At 42.8% G+C, this 16,101-nt stretch overlaps 1 protein-coding gene across 2 annotated transcripts in view; it reads right to left on the reverse strand.

Moving 5' to 3' along the window:
* Positions 1–1,925: 1,925 nt before the first annotated feature.
* The window catches only part of rspo1 (R-spondin 1), a 28,173-nt gene continuing 13,997 nt past the window's right edge, over positions 1,926–16,101 (reverse strand). Inside the window, exons 4-6 of one of the 2 annotated variants that reach the window (XM_083761654.1) lie at positions 13,918–14,061; positions 10,444–10,695; positions 1,926–3,766 (exon numbers count right to left, since the gene is read on the reverse strand). In XM_083761654.1, coding sequence (XP_083617780.1) covers positions 3,585–3,766; positions 10,444–10,695; positions 13,918–14,061 — 578 coding nt within the window. In that variant the 3' untranslated portion in view covers positions 1,926–3,584. The remainder of the gene's footprint in view (positions 3,767–10,443; positions 10,696–13,917; positions 14,062–16,101) is intronic. The other variant, XM_083761655.1, reaches the window with a different exon arrangement.

Below are 16,101 nucleotides of genomic sequence, written 5' to 3' on the forward strand. Positions count from 1 at the left end.
GTTGGGGGGGGGGGGGGGGGGGGGGTCCCAGATGACAATGGAGTGACAATTCTGAGGACTTTTAAGACCTTTTATAGCTATAGATAGGTAATATCTATCGATATATGTAGATAGATATAGATATATATAAGTGAGTGGTGTGGGGGGGAAGTTCCAGACCCACAAAAAGGTTAACGTGTGTTAAGACCTGGTCAAGCATTGGCCAAATTGTCAAATAATATATTAAGAAAGACTCAACTTTGAAAATAGATCTACACATGCCTCGGTGTTGTGAGCTTGTAGATCAGCTCTCTTTCCACAATATCTGTGGAACTTTTAATTTATTATTTACAATTTGTAAATAAAAAATATATCTGTGGAACTTAGTCAAGCAAAATGTGACGCCTCAACTCTTACAGTTCCAAGTGCTTGTCAAGTTGTCAGAGTGGGTTGGGTCCCCAATTAAAATACAATTATTTTGGGGGGTCGCAGCCTGTTAAAGCTTGAGAAGCACCGTCATAGGGTCTGTGCTCTAACAGTGTAAAACCTCCTGGTGAATCAACGGTAGGTGTGGAATGATGGCCTGAGAGACAACAGTGAACTCATGTGCCCTTTGTGACCTTTCAACAGAGCCAGGGCTCTGATGGGAGCACACCCTGCCCTGACTTTAGTCCACTGGAATCCGCCTGAAAAGTATGACAGCTTCTGCAATTTCCCTCAGAATGGAAAAATAACGTTTTCTATCCGTCTATCTAGAAGAAATAGATCTACTGTAAATCCCGGGCAATCTGAAAGGGATTTGATGGACCTGCGGGCACTTTTGAGTGAAACTCTGTGGGCAGAGCAGGTACACAGAGGCAGAGTAACGTAGCCTACAGTAAGCAGGCCGACACGGACATGACGTGAGTGCTTCACTCCCAAGGACCAGTGGGTCCTAAAAGCAAAGTTAACGTTAATGAGAGTATCAAGTGTTTATGGTCCTGGCAAACGGAGGGCATCTATTTACTCCCAAGACTTACCACCAATTTCTCACAGAAAATAGTGAGTGGAGGGTGGTTGGGGGGCTGGGGTAGGGTGGGAAAAAAAGGGAGAGTGGGAGGTGAGGGTAGAGCTCCGTCCCATGGAGCTGGGGTAAGAATTTATGGTCAGGAAGAGGGATGAAAGTGTAATTTACAGTGCACGCTCTACCATTCCCTTGCCCTCCCCTTTGGTAATGAGAAACGGCTGTTTGGTTGTAGTAGGGCCCAAGCACTGGTAGGCCACTCCCCCTGGCTATGACACATCATTAGTTTTTATTTCAGTCTCAGGTTTTACGGCCCCTGCCCAGGCGCCAGCCTTTGGCCGGTGATCGGAGCCATTGCCCCGGCTAAGCCCCGTCTTATACGTCCATCTTCACAAGTTCACACTCCACCTCCCTTTAGTAACCCCTAACTCCCAACGTGCATTTAACAACCTGGCGTCCCTATTTGGGCATGTCATTTCATCAAAATGTTCAAACACTTCAAAATAGCAGATCTACAAGATCACATGTAGACCGCGTCACATCAGCAATTTACCCTGTGTGGCACTGTCGTATGATTAAATGGGGCTTAAAATAAATAAAATAAAACTTACATTGGCTCAGAAGGAGAGAAGTTGAGTCTCTGAACTTCTAGGACAGATTATTCCTAACAACATTTTATTATTAGTTGATGGTCTAATCGTCTTCAGAGAGGACACACTGCATATCTCTAAATATAGCACATTTTTAATAACTAAAGAGGTGCAGATGCCCTGCAGTGATTACCTGCTTCGCTTGAGCATCACACCATGAAAAGCATTCGGCACAAAATAGAAGTTATCAGTGGATAAAATGTGGGCATTTCGAATGTCTTCCAAAACTCAAACTAAAACAGTTTGTAGTAAACTCAAGCATGACTGAATGAGTTTCAAAAGCCTGCTGCAACTTGTTAAGTATATCAGAATGCTTTTTTTATTTAAGCTGTCACAGAATACAATATATACTATGATGATGTTTATGATGGATGATAAACAGATTTTTAACAGTTACAGTTTCAGACATATTCAGTATCACAATCCATAACATGAATGCATAATGTAATGTGCACCTTCTCTTGAAGCAAGTATCTTGTGGAAAACAGACAGACCCAGGGAAAGCTAAACAAAGCATGTGACAGTAATTGCTCAAACCATTTTGTGTCAAACGATACAAACAACTCCAGGGTGATGTCACAAAGCCAGTTGTTGTAGCACTGTTATAGTGAAAAATCGAACGATTCATCTGAAACTCGAGTACACAATACGTCTGTGCAATATTTCAGACCCTGTTGCAAACATATAAATTGCTGAGCAGCTGACAGCGTGATGATGGCGTAACATAATAATCAGAGGCTTGTAGTTGTCGTATAATTTTGCTTTTGATATATTGCTGTGCACTTGGAACGCTTCCTCTTATTGTCGCCGTCGCATTTCTTCATCCTGTGAGGCCAATATTAACACACATGTACAGACGTCAAGCTTTCTGAATAGAAACGCTTACAATATACACAACACAACCACGCAAATATACATACAATCATAGGAGTACTCCCTAGGCCTACTTTTGTTGTTGTGGAGTTTACACGGACACACATGTAACCTCCCACCTATGCATTATGCATGTTTTATTTATTCCTCTTTTTTTGTTTCAAACAAGGATAGTTATTTGGAGACAAACAACTATGCTATCAAATGGCTAACTGTTTGTCAGATACCGGAGCAGGTTTTGTGCTAAGTCTCCACTAATGATAATCCCCCTTACATCATTTCTCCGGTTTGTTTTGAAACCCAAAATATATCAGACCTCCTTTCCATCACAACCACAAATGAGTTCCAGTGCCTTTCTTTTTTGCATCGTCATAAAATAAGAAATAAAACTACAAAGACCCTTAATACTGTTCATTTTCCCTATATCACGTACGACATCTCTTTAGAGGCTCTTGAGAAAATCCATCTGCTACCTCGCACAAACATGAACGCAAATGGAAAACAGGTTGCGATTAAAAGTAGATTGGAAAAAAGATACATCAGTACAACAGGCTTGAAGAGATCCCTCGATCATCACAGGCCTCATAGCCTGTCTACTCGGGTCTTCTCAGAGTTCACGAGGGGCTCAAATGAATGCAACGTCTCGTCCCAAAGTCCTTAGATCCAGCAGTGGTCGCTCACCGTGGAACTCAAATCCACAAGTCTCCCCAGAGTACTCCTACGACGGCTCGTCCAGTCACACTCTTCTCTAAAGCCTGAATTATGCTTAGCTGCGCACAGGAGTCACGCACCAAAAATAGCCGAATTACAAGTAGATCTGCTATTTTCAGTGTGTGACACCAGGCACGCAACAAAGCATAAATCAGCCGTTACTTAGAAGGTTCTGGACGTGTTTATTGCAGTGAATCTGAACCTCCAGTTCTCCTTGGACATCTTCTAAACATGCATAGCAGCATTAAATCATTTCCTTCATCATCTTTTGACGTTGTGTCAGGGGGTTTCTGCCTGGGGAATAGCCAGTGCTGAAGGTAGAGGGGGTTGGGGCAGGGTGAGTGTTGGAGAGTCTTGTCTGGTGAAGGTTAGGTGACGGAGGTGGGCGTGAGGCTGGATGCAGTGGTGGTCCTGCTGCTCTGGGTCTTTCTCCTCTTTCCCCCTCCTCCACCTCCTCCTCCTCCTCTGTTGCCTTCTCTTCCTCGCCCTCTTCCGCCTTCTCTCTCTCTCCTATTTGGCTCGTCCCTCCTGTCGCCTTTAATCTTCCTGCCTGGAATTTGAAGGAAGACACGATACTCGGTATACAGTCCAAACAGAATTCTCTTATGTGTTGATCAACACAAGTGTTTGCATCGTTTGTTCGTAGTGTAGTATGCGTCATCAATCAGATTGGTTTGACTTGGAAACAAGTCCCCAGGGCCTTTTTTGTGTTATCAATCATTTTTAGCTTTAATGTCTTTACTGTACCATTATACTGTTTACATTTCTGAGGGTTTTTCCTGGTTAAAATGTATACAAAATGTCTAAAAAATGTGAATCATGTGGATCTCGTTATCCTCATAGGAACGACGTGGATCTAATGTGGATGGAATGGAATGGAATGGAAAATACTTTATTATATGGATCTGGGACTTCATGTGGACAGCCTGTGATTGACTCATGACTCATATATTATACTGTCAATAACATAATGACCAGATTTGGGCAAGGTTTCTGCCTGATGATCAGAGCCCCATTGATTTCCATTATACAATTGAAGTTAAATATTCTAAAACATCATATCACATATCAAAGTCATATGTGGGAAATAAATGTGTCGATGTACTTCTGTGACCTACGGGCAGTGTTCTGATCGGTCTAGCGGTTTTGCGAGATTATAGCTCTGAACACACAGACTGACAGACAGACAGACAGACAGATAGACAGACCAACCCTCCTTATAGATGACTAGACTCCTGCAGAGCCACGCCGTAAAAAATAAACACAATAAAATAATGGAATCTAATCTTGTCTAATCTACTGTAGGCGTTAGCAGTCTGACATGGCAGTCACACAAAAAGAGCCTCTGCATTGTGAAGTGAAATTCAACAACATGGATTCCTGGAGAGGATGTGGGTGATAAGGCCATGGTTGTGTCAGCGGGGGTCCTTCACAAGGCCTTTTAATGCGGGCTAATCATGGCTAAGCCTTGAACATCCAGCACAGGATGCAGGGCCCATTCATAAATGCCAATGTGATGCAATGCAGCGCTGTGTGCCGCATTGACGGTTTACACACAACAGTGCACACTGTAACTATGGGCCGGAAGAATAATGAGCAAGCATTGGTGAGCCGGACACTTCTTAACACTTTGCACGGACAGCCTCTGATGCGATCTAATCTAATAGTCCATATAAACATTTGTGGAGCCCTGCTTGACCACCCCCTCCGCTCCACCAGTCCTGACTCCTCACCTTTTATCCCAATGCTAAAAGCTACGCCTCATCCACCTCTTCCAACTTAGTTTTTCTCTCCAAGTTACTCTTGTACTTAAAATCCTGTACAGTGAAATCCTCAGTCATAGTTGTCAACTCTCTGAGTTCAGAGAGTAAACTGAACACTACACTTTTCTAGTGCACCTGTCACACATTTCACGACCAAACTTAGTCCCTGCTCCCTACTGTTCCCTGAACATCACATGGGGCACAGAGACAGTCCACATGGATGTGATTGATTGATTGATTGATTGATTTGTTCGTCCACATATGAGGTAAATTCTCCATTCGTTGTCAATGGGAATTTAATGTTTGTGTAAGACGAAAATCTACACGCTCAATATAGGAGGCCCTAAGAAAAAACAGGAAATCATCATATGAAGGAAGTGAAAAGGGAAACACAGGGACAAGGGGGTTGGGGGGTACTCAGACTTTATTTACGGGGGCCAATTTCGAATTGCAGCCGTCCGTAGCTAATAATAATAATAATAATGGTTTTATTTATAATGCACTTTAAATTCGTTAGAAGTGCTACAGTGAGCATATGCACAAAAAAAAAGAAAAACCTCACAACACTAAGAAAAGGGAACACAACATTTAAAACAAATGCGGGCAAACTATAAAAATGCTTTGGAGAGGAAGGAAAAGGAAAGTCTGGCTAAAAGGAAGGAAAGTCTTAAGTCCCCTATTAAATGAGTCAACTGACTGTGGCGCTCTCAGGTGGGCGGAGAGGGCGTTCCACAGTTGGAGGGCGACCGAGCAGGATTACCGGAAGACTCGACCCGGCGAGATATCTTCAAGCCTGGCCTGCACCCCCTAGCTAACAAAGTGTAAATCTACGTAATTCAATTTAATAAAAAACAGGCGATATTGGATAAATACCTTACGGTACGCTGAAGAATTAAATAAATGCTAATGTGAAATGTATAAGTGAACGATTAGGGATCCAAGTAGGAACTTTTGCTTTTGTCTGTTAGTGTTTTTTTAGTTTTCTTTTGTTTTTTGTTCTTTTTTCTTGTGGTTGTCTTATTCTTAGTTTTTTATGTTTCGTCCAAATGTTGATTGTTTTGTAGACCCAGCACATGTTCTACGTTCTTATGTAAGGAGGATAGGCATACATAAGCTATAAGCTTCTGCCTATTCCTTTTCGATCGTGTTTAAAAAATGAAAAGAAAGTTTTGTAATTGTCTAAACTGAATAGATCGAAATAAACCATTCAAACCAAACCAAACCAAGATGCTGTACTCTGTCGTCAACCCTAAGCCTAATTCCAGCCTGTCAAAATGCGCAGGGGTGAGGTGGGTTCGGGGAGTGAGGCCAAGTAGTAGCCTGATCAGTTTGTTTTGGGAAGTCTGGAGCCTTGTTTTAAGGGCCTTTGAGGAGCTGTGGTAGAGGTGCATGCATAGTCTAAGAAACCTCCTGTGAGGGTCTTCACTGACGATGCACTGTGTGAGGGAATGGGAAATGGATGTTTGTGTCAGGTGTGAGACGGTGCATGTTTACGTGCCGTAGTGCTGGTGCTGTTGAGAGAGTTTGCTCTCCCTGGAAACCAAGTCAACATGCGTGCGGCTGGAAATCGTTATGCATTTCATAAAGTTAGGGCTTATGTTGCCACTGTGCTTGCCTGCTGTTGTGGGTAATAATTGTATACTGTATATGCTACTTCTCCTCAAGTCTTTTCTTTCACTTTAGCTGTGCAACAACGTCACTTTTTTTTGTTTTTAGAAAAAAAATCAAAAGACCTAAGCGTATAATAAGGACTTAAGATGTAAGCTTATGCTTATGCTGTCATATGCTTATGCTTATGCTGTCAACTAGTAACAATAGCCCAAATGTCTATTTTTTTCTATTTTTAAAACACATTCTTTTTTTCTGTTTCTAAAATAATGTTAAAGTGATAAAATAATTATCAATTTACTCCAAAAAAAAGAAGGATTTTGTTTTTGATACGGCAGTAAATTGGTTAGACAATAGTGTTCAGAGTCAGGAGAGTAGGAGGCACAAGAGGCACAAGCCTCGCACAGTAGCCCGCTGTCAGGGGAAAAGCTCATGTTCTTTGTCAAATGGCATGGGTGCCAAACCCATGTGCCAAACTCACGAAAGCATGCTATATGTCACTGTTTTCAAACCTTTCTGGTCAGTGGACACAGGCCACATCAGAAACATAAGCGTCTAACATGCACGTGTGAAGATTTGAATCAACAAACACATTTGGGAGCTATTTGGGAGCGATAATGATGGAGGTAATTGTTTCTGTTTATGTCAATGAGGCACGGTGAACCTGAAAGGAGTTAAGGGCTCTCTCGCTCACACAGACACGCATGAATGAACACTTGCACCCACGCACGCACGCACGCAGGCACGCACGCACGCACGCACAAATATGAAGGACCAACACTGGTGTGCTTACTGTGTAAGGACCTAATTAGCTCCACTAATGGATGCAGGAGACAGGGACTCCACCAATTTACAACAGCCTTGATTTGCAATGGCTCTCCATCCAAGCTAAACAACGTTGCCTGACAAAGGCAATCACTTGTCCAAAAATAAAAATGGGTTTCGTGCGAACTGTTTTTGTAGCGCTTCAGCAAAGGGCGGGGGGGGGGGGGGGGAATGTGGCCAGATCAACACAAAGCGTGAGATCTACAAAGCAGTAAATCACTAATGTTATACAAGCTCTGCCCCTGGTGTTTTTTACAGCTGGCCTGTCAGCCGGCTCCCGCGGATGAATCTGCTGTCGCATTGATTTAGCACATGGTGAGTTTATGAACACAAAACGTTGGTGTGGCAACGAGTCACACAACCGCCGCCCATCACAGGCTCACAGTCACAGTCGAAAATTAGTCTGTACACACATTGGCAGGAGGAGAGTACAGTAATTTTCAAAGCAGTTTGTGTTTGCTGCTGTATGGATTGGAATTGAGCAAAAATAAAATACTGCTCAAATGTTTTCATGGCTCGACCTCCAGTAGTCGGGCCACGCCTCACTCATCGCTCATCGTGCCTCCCTTTGCCCCTCCCCTAACTTTAGACATTTGGCAGACGTCATGGTCCGAACCGCTTTTACGAAGCGGTTTATAATATTTCAACGTTAATTATTCTTCTGACCCCAAGGCACAAATTCTTTCCAGGATGCAGACGTCAGGGTATAAATTTGTTTCTCATATCTCCAACGATGCCGTCACTGACTTCTCCAGTCAGTGCATGGTCCGCTCCTCACTGAGGAATTAGGCTTACCGGTAATGTATACTTTGCGATGGTGTGGCTAACTGAAAATAGACGATTTTCACGTTCAAGACGTGTCTCATCACAAGTCGCGACGTGCTGCGAGCTTGTAGATCGGTTATTTTCAATGACAACACTGACTGTTGTGCGTATAAGTAGAATTCTTACTAAACATCTACAATTCTACGAGTTACACAATTTACAGATCACTGGAATGACTGAGCCTCCCCATTTCTTCTTTCTTACATTATTTATATGTTAGGCTGTTATATGCAGTTAACGTTAATCATACAACTACAGCTGTGGGTGTGGCATCAGTGCTGCCCAAATCTGTGCCCTGAAATCTCCTGAGCGTGCCACCCTCCATTTAAAGGTTTTGAATAGCTGGTTTACAATTCAATAAAACCTAATAAAGAAATGGTGGTTTCCAACTAAGGCTGGAAATGGCACGCTTATTAGACAACGGAGACTAAGCAATATATATATTTTTTTTCTTTAAAAAAATTATCCCACGATTTTGTAACCCAGTTTTCTTTTCACCCAGTGCCAATTATCTAATGTAATCCTGGGCGCTACACTTCCTCTGCCAACCTGGGGGGGCAGCGGACTGACCTCATGTCTCCTTCTATGCATGAGGAGTCCAAGCTGCTTCTTTTCACCTGACAGAGGGGAATTTCCCCGGCCGGACGTAGCGCGTGGAAGGGACACGTTATTCCGACCAGTTCCTTTCCCCTCCATCAGGCGCCCCGGCTGGCCAGGGGGAGGTAGTTTTAGAGACCAGGATTACGGCATGTTTTTGTGAGGGTATCTACCCTAGGGGACACAGGGAGAACATGCAAACTCCACACAGAAAGGCCCTATCGCCAACCCCCGCCTCGGGTATGGGCACTGATGACGCGGAGGAGGGAACACGCCGCCATGCAGTGCCCACAGTGTCCCCAGCGGGAATCAAACCCAGGACCTTCTAGCTGTGAGGCGACAGCACTACCAACTGTGCCACCGTGCCCCTTGAGACTAAGCAATATTACACGAGAGGGTGCCTTTGTCGTCATAAGCCTCCATAAGCAGAGCAGAAGTGTCATTAATGATGGTAAAGCACGGCCCTCGAGTGTAATATTGCGATTATACAGCAGTTACCCTTAAAAAAAAACTAAATTCATTATAACTAAGATATTCTAAAATAAACATAATATTTGTTTTATATAAAAAAGATGTAGCCACTATGACCGAAAATGTCCCTAGAAAATTGCTAACCTAGCAACCCTCTCTGGGAGTGCAGCGATTTTGATTGGTGTTCCATCATGCTCATTTGAAGCATGGCTAAATGGCTATTTCAAACAATCAGATTGCTTCCTTGAAACGACCTGTTGTATAATAGAAGAAATTAGACAGTTTATATGAAATGTATATGTGATTAAAAAAAACAATTTAAAGATTAATAGGTTTAGGATTTCACAATATGATTTTTATTGGGTACTTTTGGAATGTTTATCCTCCTCGAGGATTAGGAAACTTTCAAGCAATTTGACCAGTCAATATTGTGCCCTCCATTCCAGCTAATAAACCCGCGACCAATTATCTTTAAGTATCTTTAATCGGCTTCAGCTGCAAATGTCTCCACCAGGTCCTACTCAGCCCCGTGCAAGCCGTCGATAATGGTCACTCTCAACTGATTGATGGGCGTGTCTGTTAATCTACAGCAGAGTACGCTGGTGTGTGGATGATAAGAGCACGAGCAAACATGTCAGGACCACATAAACCTCCCGCTGCGTCGGGCTTCAAAACAAACATCTCTCTCCAGCTCTGATCCTACTCCAGATCCGCAGTGCAGAGCACCCACCCATCGTCGGCTTGGCTCGCACTCACGGTTTATTGTTTACATGCTGAGGAGTCAAGAGATCTGCGAGGGCAGCCAAACCAAACCCAATCAACACATTGCGGGTCACAGACATACAGGCGGGTAGGCCAGCCTTTGAATGTTGAGTAATGCCTCCATCATTCATAATATTGACCGCTGATGGCTTTTTCAAGTCTCACATGGATCTGATCACAAGTTCAACTGATTTACTGCTGTTGTCGGCCAAGGAACAGAACACATGACATCACTGAAATTCATTCTGCTTGCATAGTACGTATGAATGAAGTCGTACCTTTTTCTGTGTGTGTGTGTGTGTGTGTGTGTGTGTGTGTGTGTGTGTGTGTGTTGCATATGTGCACGTGTGTGGCCACTTGCAAGCCAGTTCTTTACCTTTTGCACAGGGTGTCTTGAGCACAGTGCATTTTCTTTTCTCCGTCTGCGGCAGGCACGGCTGAGAGGTGACCAGAGCCGAGGGCCGGTCCTGGCTGGAGCCCTGCTGAAGGGGCTCACGTGCCCGGCTCTGGGAGCCTTTCTTAAAACCACACGTCTTGTTCTTCTTCATGCAGGGGCTCCACAGGCTCCATTCCCCCAGACTGCACTCCACAGGCTGACCTGGAACCACACCAGGGGAGAAGAATCCCGCTGTGGTGAAAAGTGTATCCCGCAGTTAAAACATCTCACACTCATTCTCCTGCGTTTAACTTATAATTTGGGCTTTCCTTTTCTTCTGCTGAGCTTAATAAGGCATGTCCAAATGTGCTGACAATTTAGAAATAGTTATTTTCCGCCTTATGACTTCCAATGGATCCAATGTGGTCATTAATTAGTCACAAGCTCTTGTTAATACTTTTCATTTGTTTCAATGTCTATATAATCTTTTTCTAAAATAGCAGATATTGTTGCTACTTTTGTGTTATATTGTAGTAGATGAAGTAAAGCATTAACCCATTAAAATCTTAACCACTTTAATTATAAAATGTATTTTATATTCTCATTATTATAAAAAAGATTAACTGAACATTTTTAGTTCTGGGGGTCCCTGGAACAAAATATTTGGAGATGGGGGCCGACGGCCAAATACATATAATTTTGGTTGGTCCTTGACATGAAAATGTTTGAGCACCACTGATATAGAAAAATACATATTTTCAGAAAACTGTTAGGATTTAGAAGACATTTATAGAATCAGCCTCAGCTCTTGATGGGTTAATTCACAAAAAAAGTTGAAATAAGGAGATATGAGGTTTCTGCCTGACAGCAAACAGAAAGAGCGTCATAACGTGTGCGTGTCCGGAGCGGCGGCTCTGGGTCCTCTTCAGAGGAACAGGAGGGTGACGTCAGTGTGTCAGGCCAGAGGGATGGATGCAGCCTTCTGCCTCAGGCAGTTGCTTGGAGGGCACTGCGTCTTCAGATTAATGCACTGTTTGCTTACTTATGACGGGAATAGTCTACGAAAAAAAAAAAATCTAGAAAACGTCTTATCGGCCAGCAGGCCCTACTCCAAAGTCCAGCGCACTTGTGATTGAGAAACAGCAGACAGAGAGAGAGAAAAAGAGAAAGGCAAAACTCAAGAGAACATGCAATTTCTCTCTGTGTTTTTTTTGTTTTGTTTGTGTAGAACTGTTTTGTTCTAGGCCAGACAGCCGTGTTCTTACCAGCGGAACATAACTTAACTGCTTGGAAGTGGAACTCATGTGGTGAAGGCAGTGTGGGCTATATGCCTCGGGCAAGCGTATATCTATTCTACGTCCGAGCATAGGCATGGTAACGCCCCGCCTGCCTCTGATTGGCCTACCGACACTGCCCAGTCTGCCCGTCTTGCCTGTCCTCCGAGATGCAAGGGCACTCCGTGGTGGGAAATAATACAAGTTCAAGAGAATTATGGAGAATTCTATGGCAAGATTTGACAGTAACTTTTAACTTTAATTAAGAGACAAATTAATATTGTTTGTGCCGTTTGCTTTGATTGAATAATTGATTGAACTGTTTGAACACGTATGTATTTTGATTTGATTTGGCTGTGTTCTAAATTAAGGTGTTAGTGTTGATTGTCGTGTATTAATCTAATTATAGTAAACTAATACTATTATACTAAAAAAGATAAAGATCAAGGTATTGATCTAATTATAGTAAACTAATACTGTTATACTAAAAAAGATAAAGATCAATGGAAAGGAGATCTTTTTACAGTACAATAATGTTTCAAGTTTACACATAAACAGGCCAACGGCATAAACAATATTAGTTTGCCTCTTCTACAAAAATAAAAGTTACTGTCGCACGTGCCAAGCTGTCATTCTCTTGTATTATATATCGTACTTGTATTATTTATTTATTTCCCACCACGGAGTAACCTCGCGGCAGACTATCCAGCATGTATCTTCCACCTCAGAGGAAACTCTGGTAAGGCCGGCAGTGTCGGTAGGCCAATCGGAGGCAGGCGGTGAGTTACCATGTCTATGCTCGGACGTAGAAAAGATATACGCCTTGGGCAATTGCTCTGCACCTGAGAGGTGTTTCAGTGGTGTAGACTAGAGCAGTGGTTCCCAAACCTCTCAGGTCGAGACCCAAACTAGTGAAAGTAGATTGGCTATTTTCACTACTTCTTAAACATTTGTTTTCTAATTTATGGAATTTCTTAATTTCTTTTCATCTCTCTATAACCCAGAGAGTGGACAAATTGACCCATTTGGACCCATTTGCTTCCAATCACACTCTCAGAGTAAACATTTCACAGAGGATTTTACATTGTAGATTGGGTTCCTACTTCCTAGAGATAAAAAAAACAAATATTATATCAAATGGGGTTCGTTCCCTAATGCAGTGATTCTCAAACATTTTAATTTCAAGGACCCCCAGTTAGCCAACGACCCCCCATTTACCCCGGATTTGTGCCTGGTTTGCTGCTTATATTCTGACATCTGACATAGATCCTGTGTCTAGGTGAGACATGACTTTTTTTTAAGATATTTTTTTTGCGGCTTACGCCTTTTATTGATTTTTGAAGGGACAGATAGTAGGCTGACAGGAAACGGGAGAGAGATGGGGGGATGACATGCAGTAAAGGCCGTGTCGGGTCCGGGAGTCGAACCCGCGGCACACTGCGACTGGATTACCAGTCCGGTGCCCAGACCGTTACGCTACGGCCTGGGCGAGACATGACTTTTGACACAATCTAATTGTCTCAATAGAATAACAGGGAGACATAATACAACCACCCCAATTGTATAAATAATATTGTATTAACATACTCTACATCTCTATACCATAAAGATTGGATACAATTAAAATGTATTCATAAAAAGGTTACATAGTGAGGTTTAACACTGCATATACAAAATTACAAATGGACCCATAAGGTTCCATGTATTTCCAACATTTGTACCCTCTAGACTAGGGTACAGACATAAGAGTCCTTTTGGTTCCTAATATCATTATCAATCGTTTTAGCTGTGGACCCCGTGGAACTCTGCTCAAGGACCACTGGGGGTCCCCAGACCCCATGTTGAGAACCATTGGTGTAGACTCAGGAAGAGCTAGAAATGATATGCCACTAAAAGCCATCTAACCCATTCTGATCGGGCACCCATTTTGGTGTCGGCATCATGTTATGCTTTAGCTATTTAAAAATAGCAGATCTACAAGCTCATATCGCGCCACCGAGTGGCGCGATACGAGCTTGTAGGTCTGCTATTTTTGAAAAATCGAAGAACGACTGACATTTTTAGAATCTGATCTCAGGTCAGAATGGGTTAATCAGACCAGCGTGTGTCCAGTGGAAACCTCGTATGAATCTGATCTCAGGTCAGAATGGGCTAAAGAAGCCATGAGGGTTGGACAAATACTGTACTGTCGGTCGCTCACCTACACACTCCATGGTCCCGTTAACGGTGTTCAGCCCTGGAGGGCAGCTCACGTGACATCGTCCTCTGTGCGAATACAAGCCCTCCTTACATTTTGTGCAAAAATTGCGATTGAAACACGCCTCACAATTGTCTATTTTACATTCTGAAAGAAAGAGGGGAGACAAAAGGAGAGGATCAAATGAATCACACGACCAAATCCGCACTTTGTGAGCACATTGATTCCACAGCCTGATTTATGCTTCGGCGAAAAAACTGTCGACACGACGAAAGGACGCGCGTTTCGCCGAAGCCCAAGTGAGGCTTAACAACAGATGCCTTTGTCCCCCCCAGTGCATTCCCCATAGTGCCCACTGTTTGTCCCAGTGCAGTCCCCTAGTGTCCACTGTTTGTTCGTCATCATTTAAAACAACAATGAAAAAGGAAAATGATCTAAAGTGAATTATCTGAGTGCTGTGTGTTCACTTTTTATCGAATATCCACAGCTTTTCTGACTGCGTTCAAGCGGTAGACTCTGCAGAGGGAGGACGATGAGAACTTGACTTTTATTCCCTCTTGAGAGATTTATTAGTGATAAAACTACAGGAGATGTTTAAGGGGATATTTCATGAATAACACTCATCTCCTAAAAGCACATGCATACCACAGGCCCTTTTTTTTTTGGCTGGTGTGAATCAGCACAAGGCTGGTGGCAGGTCGTGTCACTGGGTTTCTTTAACCACATGAACCAGAAAATAGCCAGTCTACAAGCGCCTCGTTGTAACACATTGTAAGCTTGTAAAACAGGTGGGTTCGTAGTATAGACCCCTGGGGTACACCGGTAAACTAATTATACTGTGTATAGGATTTCACAGCCTTGTTAAAATCCTCTAATTCTTCACTGAAACAAGCAACTACTTCAGGTAGGGATAATTGCAGGCGTGGGAGAATATAAACCAGATGTTATTTATTAGAAGACGCCCAAAAAGGCATTCCCATCCAAAACATTTCTGAACATTATTCTCATCATTGCCTACGTCTCAATTAATTGGTACTTGAAAATGGGGCTAAAAAAGCTTTGGGCAAAGACACAATCCTCTAAATTTTAGGGCAAGTCTTTGATACTGTATATCACAGACTCGTTCAGCAGGAGACATTATTTTGTTCACATGTGCTAAAGAATGTCTGCTTTGGCGCTTGGGTTCTTGCCAAGGTCAGACATGAGCTAACGCCGAATCCATTCGCTGGATCTTAATGTTCTAGCCTCTGCTCTCAATTATAGTTTTTAAGCCCCTGACAGCTAAATTTGACAGGACTGACGTTTGTAGTCTTAATGTAAGACAAATGTTGCTAACAAGACATGCTGGAATGACTTGATTAGATAATAAGCTCAGGTTATAGCCACTGAGGGCCGCCATAAGGAATCCAGGGAAGCCGAACCATCTTGCTATGGGGATAGTACGAGGGAGCAATACAGGAAGTGATCACAACATCATTCACAGATTAGTCACCGATGTCTGACTCCTCTACCGCTTCTGGTATTATGATGATGATTTAAATATTTAAGCACTGTATCTCAATTTATCTGAGTGTACATTGACTTGCTTCTCCAATACTGGCACTCCTGCTGTTCAGTTGGAAGGCTGCTGATGATTTACAACGTTAAGATATGATGCTCAGAATCTGATTGGACAATAGGCTGTGCAAATTCCATTAGGGGGCTATCTAATCTACCTGTCAATACCGGGGTAGTAAAATACAGGCTGCAAACATGAAGAGGGCATCATTGTGAGACGTCTCTGTGGGGGTATGCATTTTAGCTCCTGTTTCCAGAATCTCTGGAGTGAAATTTAAAGCTCTTACTTAAATCAAGGACCAGATTTATGCTTAAGAGTTTTATCTGCTGTTGGGTGTGTGAGTTTGAGTGAAAGCATTAATGAACACATCTGATATATATTACGTGATGTAGCAACAGGACATCAAACAAACAGTCTGTATTTCTTTCCTCCTGTAGCAAAATAAAATAATGAATACAAGCTGTAGGCCTCCCTAATTGCCGACCAAAATCTATATCTGCACTACGAAAATGGAGATCACTTGAGTATGGACCTGCAGTTGGGCAATCCGTTCTCATTGTACTGTAATGTGACCTACCTATAACTACATAATGTGACCTACCTATAACTCACTCATTCTTGAGATGAGG

Source organism: Protomyctophum parallelum (assembly GCF_964188405.1).
Source record: "Protomyctophum parallelum genome assembly, chromosome: 3".
Lineage (NCBI taxonomy): Eukaryota > Metazoa > Chordata > Actinopteri > Myctophiformes > Myctophidae > Protomyctophum > Protomyctophum parallelum.